Genomic DNA, 20,346 nt, shown 5'->3' with positions numbered 1-20,346 from the left:
TGAGGCTAGAACAGTCTTTTGTACCATATCCAACTTATAAGTCCATCTGCAAAGGATCAAGGAAATATGAAGGCTCCAGATTACCTTAAAGTCTTCAGTCCCTTGGTTAGAATGCCCCCATCAGTATATCCCTCCCCATCGGGGGGAGGGATAGCTCAGTGGTTTGAGCATTGGCCTGTTAAACCCAGGGTTGTGAGTTCAATCCTTGAAGGGGCCACTTAGAGATCTGGGGCAAAATCAGTACTTGGTCCTGCTAATGAAGGCAGGGGGCTGGACTCGATGACCTTTCAAGGTCCCTTCCAGTTCTAGGAGATAGGATATCTCCATTAAAAAAAAAAAAAAAAAAAAAAAAAATATGTTCATAGTCCAGAGGCTGGAGCAGGAATCAAAAACACTATTTAAAAACCTTCTGTTTCCCCCACCCCCTCCACCCCAGGACTCCTGTTCAACTTAACAGCACACTACGGGGGGGGGGAGCGATAGCGATAGCTCAGTGGTTTGAGCATTGGCCTGCTAAACCCACGTTTGTGAGTTCAATCCGTGAGGGGGCCTGAGGAGGCCATTTGGGGATCTGTGGCAAAAATCTGTTTTGGGATTGGTCCTGCTTTGAGCAGGGGGTTAGACTAGATGATCTCCTGAGTTCCCATTCAACCCTGATATGCTAACAAACTTATACAAAGCGTATCACTGTACTTGCACTCCTGGTTTGTAAATGTTAAACTGCCTTTCCCTAGCACATTGCCTCATGGGACTTGTAGTTCCTGTCTCCATCACTGGAGGACTACATCTCCCACAATGCAATGTGGAGCCAGCAGTTTTAGCAGTGTGTTGGGAGGTCATCAGGGGAGTCAGATGAATGTGGTTGCATCATGGGAACTGTAGTCCAGCCAGAGATCCTGGACCAGAGGGAAGAATGGGGGAATCACCCATCTCCTGTCTCAGGCAAAAGGCCCCACACTGAGAGAAGTGTGATTCTCCTGCTGTCAGGCTGGGGCCAGGGTTACAGCACCCTAGGTATCAATATGAGTTTGCAGTGGGTCCCACTGGTTTTCGCATCATTGGTTCTTCCCTTGGGCAACCAGTGGTAAGGAGAGCTGGGTAGGAAATGATCTTCCTGTGCTACAAAACTTTTTTGAGATGTTAAAAGATTTTCTAATAGCACTTGAAACTGAGACCTTCCAAAGTTTCCTTGAAGAAAAATCAGAGACAGAAAGGTGATAGCTCAGTGGTTAGGACACTTAATTAGATGCCAGAGAGCTGCATTCAAATACCTGTTATGCCTGCTTTGGAGCAGAGACTTTAAACTTTCCTGGATTTCAAATGAGTGCTTGAGCTGCAAGGCTGCTATCCATTGGCAAGGACTTACTATCCATTGACAGAGACCACAGTCAGTTCCCTCTTTCTTCCAGGACCCTAAACACTGGTGTCTATCTGTGAGATTTGCTTCTCATCAGCAGCTCCCTAAAACAACTGCCACTTCCCTCAACAATAGCACTTTTATCGTCCCTAGAAGCCCTTTGTCACTGGTTCCTGGACTTTTGGGCTTCTCTTGTGTTTACACACTGGAATCCCTCCCTTGGCTGATGGTCAGAGATGGGGACATCAAAGTGAATTATTCTAGCATTGTCCCTTAACAGTTGTTAGATGAGCAGTTATGTGAAGTCATTGTTCTTTTTTCCTACCTCTATCGGTTTAGTCCTACACAAATACACAGTAAATATCCCAGGTTTCAGAGTAGCAGCCATGTTAGTCTGTAAATTGGTTAGTCTCTAAGGTGCCACAAGTACTCCTGTACTTTTTCTAGTAAATATCCCAGCATTTAATCTCTTGTGTTCATATGAGAAACCTCTTTACATCAATCAGACAAACATGGAGAGCATGTAATATTTCTGAATTATCACATATCAACACCTATCACAGGAAGAAAAGTGGAGTCTCATATGGGCAAGTATTATTTATTGGATATGGTGAAAGAGTAGGAGTAAATCGAGGTATCCTCAATTCATTTTAACTTCAGTAGGGGAGATATTCTATCACCCTCACCCATTCCATGCATGATGCCATTTTCTTCAGCACCTTCAGGGTCAGGATAAGGTTCTACTCAGTCTAAAAGAGAGACCATAGGAATTTCATTCACCTCCTTATGAAAGCAGCCAGTTTGCCTCCAGCTTTCTTCAATGCCTCTTTGACCTCCTTGTTTCTCAGGCTGTAGATGAGAGGATTGACCAAGGGTGTCAGGACAGTATAGAAGACAGAGAACACCTTGTGTAGGTCTCCTACAGTGCCAGCAGTTGGTATCATGTAAATAATGATGAGTGATCCATAGAAAGTAGCAACTACGATGAGGTGGGAGGAGCAGGTAGAAAAGGCCTTTTGCCTCCCGGTGGTGGAGGGGATTCTCAGGATGGTGGTGATGATACAGACATAGGATATCAGGGTTAACAGGAATGTAGGAAGTATAATTGCAAAACACAGTAATAGATCTACCAGTTCAATCAGGCTGGTGTCACTGCAGGAGAGTTTGAGCATTGGGGCAAAATCACAAAAGAAATGGTCAATTTCGTTGGGGCCACAGAATGTTAATCTGGCCATCAAAAGAGTTATCAAGGTACTAGTAAAGAAGGCCATTATCCAAGAGCCAGACACTAGCTGTGTGCGAACCCAACTTCTCATAAGTGCTGCATAATGCAAGGGATTGCATATTGCTAAGTAGCGGTCATAAGACATGACTAATAGGAGGAAACATTCGGCAGTCACCATGAATACAAAGAAGTACAGTTGTGTGATGCAGCCGCTATATGAAATGGTCCTGTTCCCAGTCAGAAGACTGGTCAGCATCCTGGGCAGGATGGTGGAGGCATAGCAGGTCTCCAAGCAGGACAAGTTCCCCAGGAAGAAGTACATGGGTGTGTGAAGGTGCTGATCAGTCACAACTAGCGCAAGAGTGAGGATGTTCCCAGCCATGGTTACAATATAGATCACTAGGAACAGCAGGGAGAGAGGGGTCTGCAGTTCTGGGAGATTCCCGAATCCCAATAGGATGAATTCTGTGATGAACGTTTGATTGCTCCACTCTACATTTTCCATGAGTTTTCTCTAGAGGAAAAGAGAAATAATAATAATAATTAATTGCTTTAAAAAAAACCTGCTAGTCATTTGACTATTCTCTCATTCAGAGACGATATTGTTCTCATCTAGGCAAAGTACATACGCCTCCATGTTTCACATTTTCTTTTCTCATCTTCCATTCAGCTGTGTCAGAGTTGGATGCCCGTTCATTCATTTAGAGGTTGTTGCTGAAGGTGAATGATGATGGAGTGATAGCAAAGCCATACATGCTGTCGCATCAGAGAATAGTGATTAGCCAAGAAAAAGAATGGGAATATCTATTAAATGTTTTACTCCAGAAAACAAACAAAGTAGATGTCACTGAGTGTCGGAGGGCTTTGAATTTCTGTACAGCTGGAATTTGCAGGGGAGTCCCGTATTTAAAAATATTATGGACATAGAAGCAGATGCCTTTTGAAATTAAGTCCATGGTGTCTCACTTTTTTCCCCTGGAGCCCTTTTAGAAAGAGCACTCACTGAGATTATAAAGTGAACTTTCAGGGGAGGCTCCTGTATAACTGTAATTTATACACATACCACTGTTATATTTTCTGCTTTGCCATATAGGAGACCAATGATTTTATCACTGATTTGAGCTGCACACATTTTGAAATGCTGCACTAACGATTTGATGATGCTGTTTGCTAGGCAGAGACAGATATGTCTACATGGAAATTGATTGGTCATATTAGTCAATATTTGCTCTTTTGTTTGATATAAGACATGAAAAAAGAAAACCATATCTTGAAACCATATATTTCAGTGAAATCCAAGAGCAAAAGCATATCTTAAAGGAAGTATATATATTTTTAACCTATGTCTCCCTCCTGTGTGTATGTCAGAGTTACGGTGTATGTTTGTATATGAAGCCCAGGTTGAAGCAATCCAGTAATAGGTAAGAGCTGATACCTAGGCTTGTCAGAAATCATTTTTTAAATCATTTCAATGGCTATTATCAATGTTCATTTTTAAGCAGTTTTTACTATTTTCATTTATTTAAATTTTCCCTGTTTTGAGAGATGGTAGGACAGACAATTATTGAACGACATCAGATATCGAGATAGAAAAAGTTCCAGCTTTATAACTATTAAATCACAAATTGTCAACAACACATGTCAAAATATACAAAGCAAGTAACCTGAAATCTGGTTTTGCTTTATTTCATTAAGTAGTCCATGTGTAAGAAGTCTAATTTAAGAGTCTATGTCACTGGATTTGGACTCTAAGTTCTCAGGCACCATTTTCCTTACTTTACCAATCTGTAAGTTTTTATTATTATCAGTGGAAATATCTTTTCTTTGATATTCGGTGTTTACAGTGAAATCAACATTTGTTGACATGCATGGATAGAAATTGAATCCTTTCAAGCCTCCTGATAAGTTATATATTGGAGAAGGCAGAGAAGCAGAAGTATGATTGTGTGTCACTTATTTGATTATGGCTCTATAATGGTAGAAATTTTACAAATATTTATAAGTAGTAGACAGTCCCAGCCTTGAAGTGCAAACAAGACAAATCTTCACGATAGCTTTGAAATCTCAGGCTATGGGGCAGATATCCAGCGGTATTTATTTACCTAAAATTGCACATTAGTTTAAGCAGGTTAGGCACCTAAACACACATTAAAATCAAAGGGAGTTAGGTGTCCAATCTGTTCCTGTACTCTTGAAAATCCCTTTAGATGCCTTTCTGCATCTTCAGGTGACTAAATAGCCTTGAAAATCTGATGCCAAGGGAAACAGTTTTAGTTTGTGATTTTTGGACAAAAGGTTGACATTTTCCACTGAAAACTTTGATCCGGATGAAAAAGTTTTCATTTTCATAGAATTTTACATAGTGGGGGGGGGGGGGGGGGGCGGACTTTTTCTGATTAACTCTAGATTTTATTCCATGTTTCTTGTTCTCAGTTTCTTCATATGATTTGCAAACTCAACTAAGACACAGTAAATGACAGAGAAGTTTAACACCCCTTTGGTTAATAGGAAGCATAAATCTTACCTGTAAAGCTGCAGTCCTAATAGACTGATGCTGTGACATCTTCTCTTAGCCTTGTCATTTTTTAACTGCCTGAAGTTTCTCTCAGAACTTTTCATATACTTTCTTTCTCTTAGTAAAGTGAACTAAGACCATGTGTAGGATAGCAATGATTCATTTTAGTAGCATTTGTAAAGGTAGTAATGCATCTTTTATTTTTATATCCTTCATGTCATCTTCCTTTGAGGCAGCTACCACAGGATATTTTAGTTAAGGTGATGGGGGACTTAATTAAGAGAACATTTAATTTGTTGGCAATTTTAACTCTCAAGGCAATCAAACTTCTAACCTTAGCTGAATTATCAAAGGCTTACATACTAGGTCAGTGGTTCTCAAACTTTTGTACTGGTGACTCCTTTCACATAGCAAGCCTCTGAGTGTGACCCCCCTGCCTTTATAAATTAAAAACACTTTAATATATTTAATACCATTATAAATGCTGGAGGCAAAACGAGCTTTGTGGTGTAGGCTGACAGATCACAACACCCCCCCCCCCCATGTAAGATCCTTGCAACCCCTTGGGGGGGGGTCCCAACCCCCAGTTTGAGAACCCCTGTACTAGTTTGAGGGACACTATAGAAAATCTGTCTATCTACACAAATGTATAAGAATCTTCTGGAGTTACCAGTTAATGGAGTTATCCTTTATCTGTTTTTTAGAGGCTCAAATGTTAGGGAAGTCAATGAAACACTGCTGACATATATCACTGGAGTATCTGGTCAAGTGTGTAAGATCCAAACTCTCCTCCCAAATGGAAACTTTTCATTTGATATAGATTATTCTAGGGTTCCTCCTTCAGGACTCCTCATCCCACACCCTAGATCATCTCTCCACCACACAGCTATTCCCCAATCTCTTATATAAATGTGGGGCAAAGAATCATCTATGTCAGTAACTCAGCAGAACGGTAGAAGTCTAGTGACTGACTCTTTTGAGTGTTTCTAATACTCCTTAGGCTGGGCTACTCTTAGGGTTCCTTCGTAATTAATTCTGGGCCCATACCCTAGATCCTCTGTCACCAACTCATTCTTACTTCCCTTAATATCAAGGCAAAGGTATGAATCACCTCTCTGAGTGAGGCATGAGAATGGTATAGCCCTGCTGACTAGCTCCTCCATTAATGAATGACTCCATTCATGAATCACCATGTAACTCATGGGATGACTCCTGGTTTACAATATTATAGCTCTAATTAACATGTAGTTATTACCGTAATATTGGTAACTGATGAGAGGGCCTATTTAGTGCAGGGACTTGGGGGTCAGTCCTGGGTCTGGTTCTCTTCAATATTTTCATTAATGACCTGGATAATGGAGTGGAGAGTATGCTTATAAAATGTGCAGATGACACCAAGCTCTTTGGAAGACAGGATCAGAATTTAAATGACCTTGATAAACTGGAGACTTGTTCTGAATTCAACATCAAGAAATTCAGTAATGCTATGTGCAAAGTACTTCACTTTGGAAGGAAAAATCAAATGCAGTACTACAAAATGGGGAATAACTGGCTAAGTGGTCGTACTGCGGAAAACGATCTGGGGTTTGAGTGATAGGTGATGCTGACAATTTGTGTTTAAACGGTTATAAAACTTTAACTTTTTGAATATCAATGTCTACTATCATTAATTAATTACTATCTGAAAACTCCTTCACCCAGTTTCACTCAACTGTTAAAATTTAATTAAATAAAAATTGAAAAAAAATGCTTAAAACCCATCATTTTGTGCAGATCTGAAAATTTGACATGTATAAAAACCTAAAATTACAAACAAACAAACAAACAAACAAACAAACAAACAAACAAACACTTAAAAACTATGGCCCCAATAGAGATACTGTTTTTATGAGTCATTACAAATATGTGTAGCCCCCTAACCTTCCTTTTTCCTATGACTGCAAAGGTGTAATTGCCCATTTCATCTTAAATATTCCCTTGCAACATGTGTTTACCCCTTACGCTACACAATCTGTCCCGCTGTTGTATTTAGCTCTGACACTCTGATTACATGAAGAACTGAAGAAGAACTCTGTTTAGCTTGTGGGCTTGTCTCTCTCACCAACAGAAGTTGGTCCAATAAAAGATATTACCTTACCCACTTTGTTTCTCTTAAAAAGGGAACATTGATATTACCGTCTGAAATGATCAAAAAATAAAAATTGAATTTTGCTAAGCCTAGTTATATGCAGCAGCTCTTTATTTATGGAAATAGCAACTAATGTATTACAATTACTCCTGGGAGAATTCTGCAACAAAAATTAAAAATTATGCAACAAAATAAAAATAAAAATTCTGTGCACAATATTTTAAAATTCTGCATATTTTATTTGTCAGAGTTACACAATATATTCACAGCAGTTTCAATTATTTTTGGTCATTTATTTCAAAATACCTGTCAGCAAGTATGTCTGTAACAATACAGACAACAAAAAAGATTTAGAAAATGTTTTTTTAAATAGATTCCTTGTTAAGCATATTAATACAGAACTCTGAGTAATAATTAATTTAAACTACAATACAGAACCGTCCCTTGCAAACACTTGAGGGAGTTGGGGTAACAGAGGAGTTGAGGGAGAGGGAAGTAAATTGCTGGGAAGGAGCCTGGGTGTGAACTTGGAGGCTTGTTGGGTATGAGTGGGAGAAGTATTGAACAGGTTTTTTCAGGGGGCAGGGAGGGATTGTTAGGGAGCTTCCCCCATGCAGACCCTTGCTGACCCCTAGCCTCTCGCATTCAGTCAGGCACATCTGCCCCTGTCCCCATGTGTTCATATACCCCCATGTGTCCTTGCACCCCCTGTTCACATGTCCCTCCATCCCCACTCAGACACCACACATCCCCATGTGGCCCTGAAACCCCTTCCCCTGTCTCCATGTGTCTCTGTGCCCCCATACAGCCACTCCCCTGTCCCTATGTGTCCCTGTTCCCTTCCCCCGTCCCCATGTGTCTTGTTGCCCCCACCCAGCCACTCCTGTCCCTATGTGTCCCTGTCCCCCTCCCCCTGTCCCATCTGTCTCTGTGCCCCCATACAGCCACTCCCCTGTCCCTATGTGTCCCTGTTCCCTTCCCCCGTCCCCATGTGTCTCTGTGTCCCCACACAGCCACTCCCATCCCTATGTGTCCCTGTCCCCCCCGTCCCCATGTGTCTCTGTGCCCCACAAAGCCACTCCCCTGTCCCCGTCCCCCTCCCTGGCCCCGTGTGTCTCTGTGCCCCCACCCAGCCACCCCATCTCTTTGTGTCCCTGTCCCCCTCCCCCTGTCCCCATGTGTCTGTGCACAGCTGGCTCCAGGCACCAGCGCAGCAAGCAGGTGCTTGGGGCAGCCAACGGAAAGGGGCGGCACGTCCGGGTCTTTGGCGGCGCCCCCACCCCAAGTGCACCCTGCCCTTGCTCCACCTTTTCCCGACCGGGCTCTGCCCCCTCCCCCCAGCGCCTCTCACCCACCATTGAACAGCTGATCAGCAGGTGGCTGGTGGGTGCTCCAGCCCTGGCCTATGCATGGCTCAGAATCCCTTGCAGATGGAGGCTCGTCCCTACAGCCCAAATTCAGGTGTCAAACACCCTGAGAGGGTAGGACTTTACACACGCCCTTCTACTTGGCATCTCTCTTTGGCTATTTTAGGCAGCTCCCCTCCATGTTTGCTGGCTTTTGCCAGTCCCATCCTTAGGCACCTACCTTTCCCCATGAACTGTGTAAGGAGCCTAGATACCAAACTCAGGTTTTGAGAATAGCTGTGATTTTCTAGGCCCATAAAAGTTAGACATTGCAACGCTCAGCATCCCAGCGCCTAAGTCCCTTTGTGAATCTAGCCCATAAGGACTTGACTCTGAGTTCAGTGGCAGCTTTGGCTGAATAAGGAACAAGTAAGGTCATCAAACTTTGTCTCTGTGGGACATTTGGTTGAACAAGGAGGAGGGAGGACTTGAGGTTATCTGTCCACCAGCTGGTGGCTCAGATTTCTTTTTCACATTGTTCTCCCTTGGACCACAAATGATTAGTGGAGCTCTCCCTGGTGCAGTCTGAGACCAAGCCAAGGTTGGATTGGGGTGATCAGTCCGTGTGAAGATCTCCCTCTGACACAGCAGCATGCAGAGTCACACAACTGGAAAACCACTGGCTGGGAAAGCGTGCAAGAAGTTCAGCTGGAACAAGATTTTACATAGGGCTGAGTTTTGTAGTTTGACATTCTGTAGATGAAATGTAATGTTGATAAATGCAAAGTAATGTGCATTGGACAAAAATAATCCCAACTAGACATAAAAAATGTTGGGGCCTAAATTAGCTGTTAGCACTAAAAAAAGAGATCTTGGAGTCATCGTGGCTAGTTCTCTGAAAACATCCACTCAATGTGCAGTGGCAGTCAAAAAGTGAACAGAATGTTGGGAATCATTAAGAAAGGGATAGATAATAAGACAGAAAATATCATATTGCCTCTATATAAATCCATGGTACGCTCACATTTTGAATACTGTGTGTAGCTCTGGTCACCCTTATCTCAAAAAAGATATATTAGAATTGGAAAAAGTACAAAAAAGAGCAAATAAAATGACAAGGTATATGGAGCACCTTCCATATGAGGTGAGATTAAAAAAACCTGGGACTTTTCAGCTTGGAAAAGAGACGACTAAGGTGGATATGATAAATGTCTATAAAATCATGACTGGTATGGAGAAAGTGAATAAGGAAATGTAATTTATCCCTTCACATAATGCAAGAACCAGGGGGTTGGCTGATGAAATTAACACCCCCCCCAGTTCAAATACCTTGTCATCCTCAGCAGAGTGGGGGTTTGAACTGGGGGGGTCTCCCACAGCCCAGGTGAGTGCCATGATGCAATTGGGTTCCTGGTCTGTGAGTGGGACACCGAGGCTTCCATGATAATAATAATTTAATTGTAATTTGATTTGGCCTTTTCTTTGGATCAGATTTACAAAGATATTTGGGCTCCTACAGTGCAACTGCCATTGATTTAAATGGGAGTCAGGCACCTAACTCCCTTAGACCCTGTTGCAAACCTTACTAGGCTCCTGGGTCGGTCTTTTAGCACCTATATACCTTGGAAAATCCAGGCCTGTGTGACCTGTGCCAAATTCACACAAAGAGCCCATCAATACCACATAAAAAAACCCAACAACAACAACAAAACAAACCACCAGCAGCGAGTCTCTGAACCTGGGTTTCCAGACTTGGGTTCACACTCCAGTGCTAGAAAACAGCCATGCAGACATTCCCACTTGGGCTGTAAGATCCCTGCCCCTTGCCCGCTTTCAGAGACCAAGCGGGAACATCTGTTTCTAGTGCCGTTGTGTGAGCCCCAGTCAGTTGACCCAGGATCTGAGACTCATGGCCATGTGTAAATGTGCCCTGTTAGAGATGAAGGAACCTGGTTTTCTGAGACCCAGGCTAGCTCCCTCACCTCTCAACCATCATTCCTTTGACTTACAGGTACGCTGAGGGCCTGTGGCTCTCATTGGCCTCGTTGCTCAGCCCCGCTGGAAACCAGGCCAGAACTGGGCAGCCCCAATCTTGAGACACCCCGAATCACTGAAAATTGTGGTCTGTGCTTTTTCTTTCATTGGTACTTTAGGCTGTGTTTTTTCAAGGAGAAAAAGAGAGTAATGCACCTGTATCTACTTCTGTTACTGTGGGCACTAGTTCCTCATTTCCACCGGCTTTTTAATGCCCAGAAGTCTTTGAATGAAGGCTGGGATTTTCAAAAGGAACCTCAGGGAGATTTGTGCTCAGGTACCAATTCAAAAGGGGGCCACTATCATTATGCCCCTTTTACATCTGGAGAAACTGAGGCACAGAGCAGAGATGTGTCAGCCAGCAGGTCAGTGACAGACCAGGGCCTAGAACCCAGGACTCCAGAATCCCAATCTGTTGTTCAAATGCCTTAGAAAAGCCCACCTTAATTTCTTGCAAAAAGTATTTAACAAAGTAAAAGGTGGGGCAGGGGGAGGCAGGAAGGGAAGCCCATCACATCTAGGTGTGTAACCAGGGGTGGGAGGCTCAGAGGGAAGATCTCAGGGGATGCCAAGTAGAATTTAATGAGCTGCTCTTGACACACCTGGAACAACTCCCACCCAGTGGAAGCTGGTCCAAATTCAGGAGTCAGTGGAATTGCACCTACTCACAGTTCAGAATCCGGCCTGCTGGGTCCTGCGAAGAAAACAAAGGGGAAAGGTGCTGGCTAAGAACTGGAAGATGAGAAGGGCCTGGAGCTGTTGACCTGCTGCACAGGTGATGGGGCAGAAATTTCTATTAATCTATCCTTCTTTGGGAACTTTCTTAGGGCTTAGTCTAGCATTCTCCATGCACTCTGAATCATGAGTTTAAGTGGTGATGGAGAGTTGGGATGCACAGGATCATGCTTGAGTTAGATAACAATATTAGACAGATGACTATATATGCAGATAGCAAGAGATTAGATAGATGAATATATATGCAGAAAGTCTGAGGTATAGAGACACATGCAGATATTAAATAGAGGGGTATGTAGACAGAAAGACAGAGAAATAGAGAGTAGATAAATGCATAGACAGGTTTGTATATGGATGGACAGATAAATAGATTTGAAAGCAAAATCCTTGCCTAGATTTGAGTTAATCCTTAGTCAGGCAAAACTGCATTGAGTGTTTTGCCTGAATAAGAACTAAGCAAAAGAAAATGAAATTAAAATGTCCAGATTTGGTTATGTTACATTCACAAAGGAGTGAGTGAATTTTTATCCCTTTGCACAGTTGTCACAAGGAGGGGCAACATGCTTCCTGGGAGAATATCAGTGCTACAGACTCATCTTATTTTCTCAGATCGCCAAAGGTCTACACACTTGAGGTATTTTGTTTTCATAGAGTACCAGGGTTGGAAAGGACCTCAGGAGGTCATCTAGTCCAACCTGCTGCTCAAAGCAGGACCAATCCCCTGACAGATTTTTGCCCCAGATCCTTAAATGGCCCCCTTAAGTATTGAACTCATAACTCTACGTTTAGCAGGCCACTGCTCAAACCGCTGAGCTATCCCTCCCCGCCTTGCAGGGATGGAAGGGACCTCAGGAGGTCATCTAGTCCAATGCCCTGCTCAAAGCAGGACCAATCCCCAGACAGATTTTTTGCCCCAGATTCCGTAATGCCCCCCTCAAGGATTGAACTCACAATGCTGGGTTTAGCAGGCCAATGCTCAAACCGGTTTTATGTTATTTTGCTGTAATTTCTGCAGTTTATTTTTCTGTTGCTAAATTTCTCTCTTTCCTGCTGACTTGGATCTAAACATGATGCAGAAAGTGATCTCCACGCCACTAGAAAAGCAGCCCAAAATGTTTTCCTATGTAGATAAACCTTGCAACATAAATGTATTGTCCGTGCTGTTCCTAAATAGGAATGTCATAAATCATTACTAGCTTCATTTTCTTAGCTGTGCTATTTCTTAACCTATGTCTTGTTATGAAAATGAAGACTCATCTTTGCTAAGATGGGATTTTCCAAGAGAGTTTGAAGGTGAGCTGGTGAGGAACCAGAATTTCTGTTTTCTGGGAAATTGATTTTTGAGAGACAAAACAGTTCTGACTTGGAATAAAGGAAGTGGCACATCATAGTAGCTATAATAATAATAATATATGGGAAGAAAGGGTAATTGAGTGAAAATTAATAGCCTGTGCTATGCAGGAGGCCAGATTAAATGATCTAATGCAGAGGCTCTCAAACTGTGGTCCGCGGACCACCAGGCGGATAGTTCCCTCTAAGGTGCGCGCCTGGGAGGCCACACAAGAGAGAATGAAGGGCCACCCACCTAAGTAGTGGAGTCGTGCAGGCGAGACTCCACTAATTAGGTGCCTGGACCCTGGAGAAGATGCACATGTAAGATGAGGTGGTGCCCTTGGGGGGAGTAGGGGGTAGGTGGGAGGGGGCAGGGGGGAGAAGAGGGGGTGGGGGAATTTGAGACGTTCAGGGCTGTGGTGGCCAGGGAAAGAGATGACTTTCCCCAGTTCCAGGGCTGTGACTGCCAGGGAGAGATGGTCCTCTTTCCCAGCTTCATCTCTGTGTCTGCTGTGGTGGGGGAGAGACCCCCCCTCCTTCCCAGCCCCAGCTCAGGGGCTGCTGAGGCAGGGGAGTGCGGGCACATCCATAACATTAGAAAGGTAAGACTACTGATATTAAAATATGAGTTGTGTGCTTTTATTTGTAGAATAAAAAATGTTAATTATTGTCATAGGTTTCACCCCCACTCTGAACTTTAGGGTACAGATGTGGGGACCTGCATAAGAACCCCTAAGCTTAATTACAAAGTTTAGATCAGTATCCTGCCACCACCAAATCATTTAAACAACTATTTATGAGTCATTTGGAAACTCTGTCTTCCCCCCAAAATATCTCCCTCCCAAGTATTATAACCCTTCCCTGGGTAGTCTTGAGAGACTTCTCTACCAATTTCCTGGTGAACACCGATCCAAACCCCTTGGATCTTAAACAAGGAAAAATCAATCAGGTTCTTTAAAAGAAGACTTTTAATTAAAGAAAAAGAAAGGTGAAATGAAAAACCTCTGTGAGATAAACATGCAAGGAAATCTCACAGACAACAGATTCAAAACACAGAGGAGTCCCCCCTGGGCAAAAACCTTAAAGTTACACAAAAGAAAAACCCAATTTAATTCTCCCTCTTATGCAAAAGAAGTCACAAAAGAAAATAAATATAATCTAATACATTCCTTCTCTAAACACTTACTACTTTTAAGAAATGTTAGATGGCTGATTCCTGGATCCTTCACTCCGGCACAAAACTTACAGAACTGAGCTGAACAAAGGACTTTTTCCCTCCTTCCTGTTTGAAAGTATTTTATCTTCTTATTGGTCCTTCTGGTCAGGTGTCAGCTAGGCTATGTGAACTTCTTAACCCTTTACTGGTAAAAGAGGAATTAACTCTTAACTGTCTGTTTATGACAATTATTATTAAGTTTTTTTTATATAGCGCTTTCATCCAAAGCACTTTAGCTAACAGTACAAACAACATTTGGAAAGATCATTAAGTGATCCGCCAAGACCTTCAGCAATTTTCAAGTGGTCCACGAAAAAAAAAGTTTGAGAACCACTGTAATAAAGAATGCAAGTGTTATTATTGTTTTAACTTTTTGTAACTCAAATATTTTTGTAGTAAAATTTTGAAATTTACATACAAAGCCCCAGCCCTGCAAAGACAGAACACTGATCTTTATTTACCTGTGTCATCCCCTTCAAGAAAATGTAGTTACTCATGTGTTCTAAGTCAAGCATTTGATTAAGGCTTACTCTACACTTAAAAGAAAGGTTAACATAGTTACATGGGTCAGAGGTATGAAAAATCCACATCCTTGACTGATATACCTATGCTGACATAACCCTCAGTGTAGACACATATGGGTTGATGGAAGAATGCTTTGGTCAACATAGCGACTGTCGCTCAGGAAGGTCGTGTTTCTACACTAACAAAAAACCTTCCAGACATGTAGCCTGCATTATACTGGCAGGGCTATGGCAAGGTAGCTATTCCACTGTCATTCCCATAGTGTAGACATGCCTTAAGTCTTTGCCAAACTGGGAAATAAGTAGGCTTGGCAGAATTTGATTTTTTAATCTCATAATTTCAACAGATAATATCAATGTCTATTTAATATTTTTTTCATTTTTTATCAATTTAAGCGTTCAGTTTTGGAAAATGATGGACGGGTCTGACACTAATTATTAATGATGGTAGACACTGAGATTGAGTGTCAAAGCTTTATAACTATTAAAACACAAATTGTCAACATTGTGTCAATAGATATGAAGTAAATAGCCTTAGATGAAACTAAGAAGTTCTCAAGTAGCATTTTTCTTACTTTGCCGAGCTGTAAATTTCAGTTATCTATGGAAATATTTTTTCATCTGTGTGTGTGTATGATGTAATTGATATTTACTATTTACTGGCATTTACCAAAAAAAAAAAAAAAAAAAATCCTTCTAAGCCTAAGAATGAAAACCTTTTTTTTAAGACAACAAACAAACAAATAGGAATTGAGTTTGACACTGGCAGGATTTGAAGCGAAAACCCCAAAATTGCTGTCTGTCCTTCCTCTTCTTCTGCTGCTGCTGATGATTTTATATTGACCTTTTTGTCCCCTAAATAGAACGTGATCGTAGTGGGCTATTAAATGAACATCAAAAAGATAATCTTCAGTATAGAACAATTATTTCATTTCGGTTTTGATGGAAAATTGAGGTTGTGACAAAATGAACGTTATTATGAAACTTGTCCGATTTCCATGGAACATTTCTCTTTTCATGCAAAAACTGAAAATATCTTTTTTGGCTGAAAACTGAGTATTTTCAGTTTTGTGGATTTCAGTTTTCACAAAAAGTCAGTGTTTACCATAACCACCTTCCCCAAATCGTGTTCCGACCACCTGCAATATTTTCAGATGTGCCTAAGAACACAAATCCCATTGATTTTAAATCCCTTAGGTCCCTTTCAAAAATCTCCCCTACTCAGTTTTAATGAATTAGGGACTGTTGAGTTGAGAGAGGGATCCTGGGTTTGATGTTCAGTTGGGATTAATTGGCAGAGATCTGGCAGCAATTAGTTTCATAGAGGCCAGAAGGGAACATAGTGATAATCTAGCCTGACCTCTGGTATAACACAGGCTGTAGAACTTCCCCAGAATAATCCGTGTTTGAACAAGAGCAGATATTTTAGGGGTGAGGGGAAATCCAACCTTGCTTTAAAAATCCCCTGGGATGGAGGATACACGTTTAAAACCATACACATTGTTTCCGGTCTGAGTTTGTCTAGTTTCAGAATCCAGTTGTTGGATTGTGTTATACCTTTGTCTGCTAGATTGAAGAGCCCGTTATTAAAGATACTTGTTCCTCATGCAGGTATCTGAGGATTAAGTTTATTTTTTCCCCTCAGTGCTGAGGGATTCAAAAACTGCAGGATGGGAATCTCATAATAAAGAATATCAAACTAAAGAGCGGTGATAAAAAAAGATCTCATGAAATGGGCATCTGTGATTTTAAAATGTCTGTTCTTTCTTTCCCCTTCTCTCATTCCCTTCTTCTGACTTCCTCCTTCTCCTCTGAAGACCCTCAGCCTAAAGATGGAGCAGGAGAACCACACCAGAGGCCGGGAGTTCATTCTGCTGGGGTTCCCGACCATTCTGGAGCTGCAGGTGCTGCTCTTTGTGGTGTTCCTCACCGTGTACCTGCTGACCCTCCTGCAGAACGTGGTCATCATCACCCTGATCAGGACAAACCATCACCTCCACAAGCCTATGTATTTCTTCCTCAGTCACCTCTCCTTCCTGGAGGTTTGGTACATCTCGGTCACCGTTCCAAAACTGCTGGTGAATTTCCTGGCAGAGAATAAGAGCATCTCCTTCATGGGCTGCATGGCCCAGCTATACTTCTTCATCGCCCTGGTCTGCACCGAGTGCGTCCTCCTGGCCGTCATGGCCTATGACCGCTATGTGGCCATCTGCCACCCGCTGCGCTACCCAGCCATCATGAGCCACCAGCTCTGCCTGCAGCTGGCAGTGGGCTCCTGGCTGGCCAGCTTCCTCATCTCCATGCTGAAAGTCTTCTTCATCTCCCGGCTGTCATTCTGCGGCCCCAATGTCATCAACCACTTCTTCTGCGACATCTCCCCACTGCTCAACCTCTCCTGCACCGACATGATGGTGGCGGAGATGGTGGACTTTGTCTTTGCCTTGATCATCCTGCTCATCCCGCTCTCCATCACCATTGCCTCATATGTCTGCATCATCGGCACCATCGTGCGCATCCCCACTGCCCAGGGCAGGTGGAAAGCCTTCTCCACCTGTGCCTCCCACCTCACCGTGGTCATCATCTTCTTCTCGGCCACCCTCTTCATGTATGCCCGGCCCCAGAGGATCCACTCCTTCAACCTCAACAAGCTGGTGTCAGTCGTGTACATGATTGTGACCCCCATGCTAAACCCCTTCATCTATTGCCTGAGGAACCAGGAGGTGAAGGGGGCACTAAGAAAGATGCTGTGTATCAAGAGTGCCGTCCCCAAGGTCTTCAGCAGTGACCACTAGCTTTGGATGGGGCCGATAATCATCCCACCCTTGGAATCTGCCTTCTCTCATCACACACAAGGGGCCCAGTGGAAGTGACCTCTTAAGAATGGCTGGATGTGATTCTACTCGGGACAATGGGTGGCATGAGGTCACCTGAGTATGAACTGAGTTTCATGTCAAGGTTGAGCTGTATCTCGAGCGAAGTACGTTGAGTGTAAAGAAGCAAAGAATGTACAGATGTAGAGGAGGAAGGACATTTATGCAAGCTCTGAACATAAATCAAGTGGTTTGTGACCAAGGGCAAAGACAACTGAAAGGTCGTTCTTTCCTTTTTGAGGTCTATGTGAAATGAGTTGTGTGGTCTGGATCCCTCTCTGGCTGAGTGTATGCTCAGCTCTGGCTCAGTTTGGCTACCGATCTGAAAGTAAAACAGTTCTATTTAATGATAACAAGGATAAAATCAGACTCTTGCCAATTTGAGCAACAAAGCTGCAGTTTCACTGAGCCATCACAAACGGAACCCCCTTCCAACCAGTAGGGTTATGGGTTCAATCCACAGTCACCAGTATGCGTTAGGAATAACTTCTTTGAAACTGAAAACCCTAATTCTCCTCTGACTCAGATTGGGGTAAATCAGAAGTAACTCCAGGGGGCCAATGGGGCTCATTCTCCTCTTATGCATCCCATTTTTGTTCAGGAATAACTCCTCTGGAGTCAATGGGTCTGATTCTTCTCTGACTCACCCGGGTGTAAACCAGAAGTAACCCTACTGACATTCCTGGTGTTACAGTGGATTAAAGGCAGAGTAAGTGACACCAGAATAAGGCCCTGAATTAGAAGTGAAACAATAAGTGGTTACAGGTTACATTTCCCCCCAGATCGAGAGAGAAGAGATCATGCATTTTCAGTCAGTTTTTATTTCTGATTAAAGAGAAAACCAAACCAAACACTAAGAACACGCAGTGTTGGATATTTTAAAGGGGTATACAGGAATCATCACATAGTTCACATTTACAGCTGGATGAATGATGATTTTTTTCAATTTGCTGCCAATTCCAAAAATAAATAACATTTTAATTTCAGGATGAATGGAAACTGACATGGTTTGAAATTTTTCAACAAATTGAAAACTCATTTTTTTTCAAGTAGAAATAAAGCCTTTCAGTAATGTTGAAATGAAATGTTTTGTTTTGACTTGAAATATTTCATTTTGATTGTCAGCCTTTTGTGGTGTGCATTCTTCTGTTATTTGGGAGATCCAAGTTCAAAACCCTTTCCCATTTCAGGCAGAGCGCGGAATCGAATGCAGGCCTTTGATGTTCCAGGTAGGCATGCTAACTGTAACAGAATGCTAATCCGTATTATGCTGCTCAGCCATTGTGTACAACGTACCTTATTTAAATGAACCTCAGCTATACCTGACAGAGCATTACAGGATCTTGTGATGAACGCATCTGCTGTCTATAAGCAAACTCTATAACCTGAGCTAAAGTTGATAAAGGAGAAAATGTTACCACTTCCTCCTACCTGTACTTCATTCATTTAGTGACCCCGCCTTTGCTTTTGACAAAAGCCTGGAAATTTGAGCAACAAAGCTGTAGCTGGGGCTCAAAATGAAACATTTTGTTTGGTTTCGACATTACCAAAACCTTTCAGATTTTTTTGGTTCAATTAAACTATTTGGCCAACTGTACCCAAAGTCAACAATTAATTTTGCTCAACCCCAAACTGCATGTTGTTTGGTGAATTAGCCACACACCTGAAAATTTTCACCCACCTCTACTCACAGGATCTGTCAACAGGGACTTGGATACCTAACTCCCTTAGTCTCCTTTGAAAAATTCTTAACATAAAGTCCAAAAGCATCATTTTAGAAAAAAAAATAGGGTTGGGGGCAAAGTTGTGTCAATATCCTTGTCTCTTCCTTCCTGCTGAGGCTGCAGTTGCTGGTGTGGGGTTAGCAGGCTGTTCCTATCCCAGACAGGGGCAGGGATGTGACAGACCAGTCCTATCCCAGGGAATAAGCTGGGTGGCAGGCTGGAGTGGATATCTGGGCCCAGGTTGCGCCATGCTCAGCTGAAGCCTAGGCCACCACCACTGATTCCTCTCTGTCTGGCAGGGAGAAGGGGGTGGTGCTGACAGATTCACTCAATACAATCTGCCACCCCCATGCCTCATAGGCCTGGGGTGTCAGATTTGGCCCGGCTGCCCTTACGTTATGATGGATGGGCGGTTTGGCCAAATGTGAGTGCTGGTGTGGGACCCAGTGCATTAGGCCGCAACACCACACAAATCTAGTACGGGCCCAGCTGTAGTGTAGACATACCCACAAGAACCCCCACAGACCCAGGGGAAACACCACAGAGCTGGCTGGGGGAAAGTCTGCGAATCGGGGAGGGGGGTCAACTGCCCCCCTGCCCCATAGCAAGTGACACCCCTAATAAAGCCTTAATTGGAGAGCACACGTGAAGACCCCTCACACAGATATCCACCTCCGAGGGGGAGATCCAAGACTTCATGGGACCTCAGGGTGCTATAGGCACAGCACTTGGATTTTACACCCAACTCCCACAGACAGGCACTGCACAGACACAGAGCAGGAAGCAGTCCTTACTGCTTACAGATAAGACAGATGAAGACTGGGATGGGAAACAAAGGCACAGGCTGGGGAAGTGAGTTGGTCAAGGTCACACAGCACATCAGTGGCAAAGCCTACGGCAGAACCGGGGTCTGCTGAGTCCCAGACAAGTGCTGCATCTCCTCATGGCTAGCGTTGAACTCTGTGGCCATCCCACCTCTATTTTCCCTTCATCCGGTCCCCTTTAAGAACTCACAGTTCAAAGGGGTTTCAAACAATCCCCACAAGGGATCCCACATATGGAGTCCTCTGGTACATACTGCCCACCAGGCCTCAAGCCCTGTTCAGTGTCCCTGTCCTGTTTCATCCAGAATTACAAAGAATGCAGACTGACATAGTCTTCATGTCAGCTGGGCCTGTACAGTCTCTCCCCAGCTTGAGCAGGGTCTGTCCCAGACCTCTCTATCTGGAGAGCTTTCTCCCACTCTCTCCTGCTCTTTCAACTTTTCCCCTGCTGGCTTAAGGTCCCACAGGAGACTTCATGGACCCTGCAGTAACTGCAGACATGGCTGCAATCCCCTG

At 43.2% G+C, this 20,346-nt stretch overlaps 2 protein-coding genes and 1 long non-coding RNA gene across 3 annotated transcripts; 1 reads left to right on the top strand and 2 right to left on the bottom strand.

Annotated features, from left to right (window-relative positions):
• Positions 1-2,133: 2,133 nt before the first annotated feature.
• LOC101944691 (olfactory receptor 6F1-like) lies at positions 2,134-5,145 on the bottom strand. Its single transcript, XM_005309040.3, has 2 exons — positions 5,107-5,145; positions 2,134-3,096 (listed from the first exon to the last, which is right to left on the bottom strand). The coding sequence occupies exons 1-2, from the start codon at positions 5,143-5,145 to the stop codon at positions 2,134-2,136; spliced, it is 1,002 nt and encodes a 333-aa protein (XP_005309097.3).
• A 3,271-nt stretch (positions 5,146-8,416) lies between these two features.
• On the bottom strand, positions 8,417-13,997 carry LOC135975289 (uncharacterized). Its single transcript, XR_010592217.1, has 3 exons — positions 13,859-13,997; positions 11,208-11,299; positions 8,417-9,324 (listed from the first exon to the last, which is right to left on the bottom strand). It is a non-coding gene; the product is annotated as an uncharacterized LOC135975289 (long non-coding RNA).
• A 2,244-nt stretch (positions 13,998-16,241) lies between these two features.
• On the top strand, positions 16,242-17,204 carry LOC135975168 (olfactory receptor 6B1-like). The gene has a single exon (XM_065565225.1). The coding sequence runs from the start codon at positions 16,245-16,247 to the stop codon at positions 17,202-17,204; it is 960 nt and encodes a 319-aa protein (XP_065421297.1). The 5' UTR covers positions 16,242-16,244.
• Positions 17,205-20,346: the final 3,142 nt, after the last annotated feature.

This window comes from Chrysemys picta, chromosome 13 (genome assembly GCF_011386835.1).
Source record: "Chrysemys picta bellii isolate R12L10 chromosome 13, ASM1138683v2, whole genome shotgun sequence".
Lineage (NCBI taxonomy): Eukaryota > Metazoa > Chordata > Testudines > Emydidae > Chrysemys > Chrysemys picta.
The sequence above is the reverse complement of the archived record's forward strand: the minus strand, read 5'-3'. Positions and strand labels throughout refer to the sequence as shown.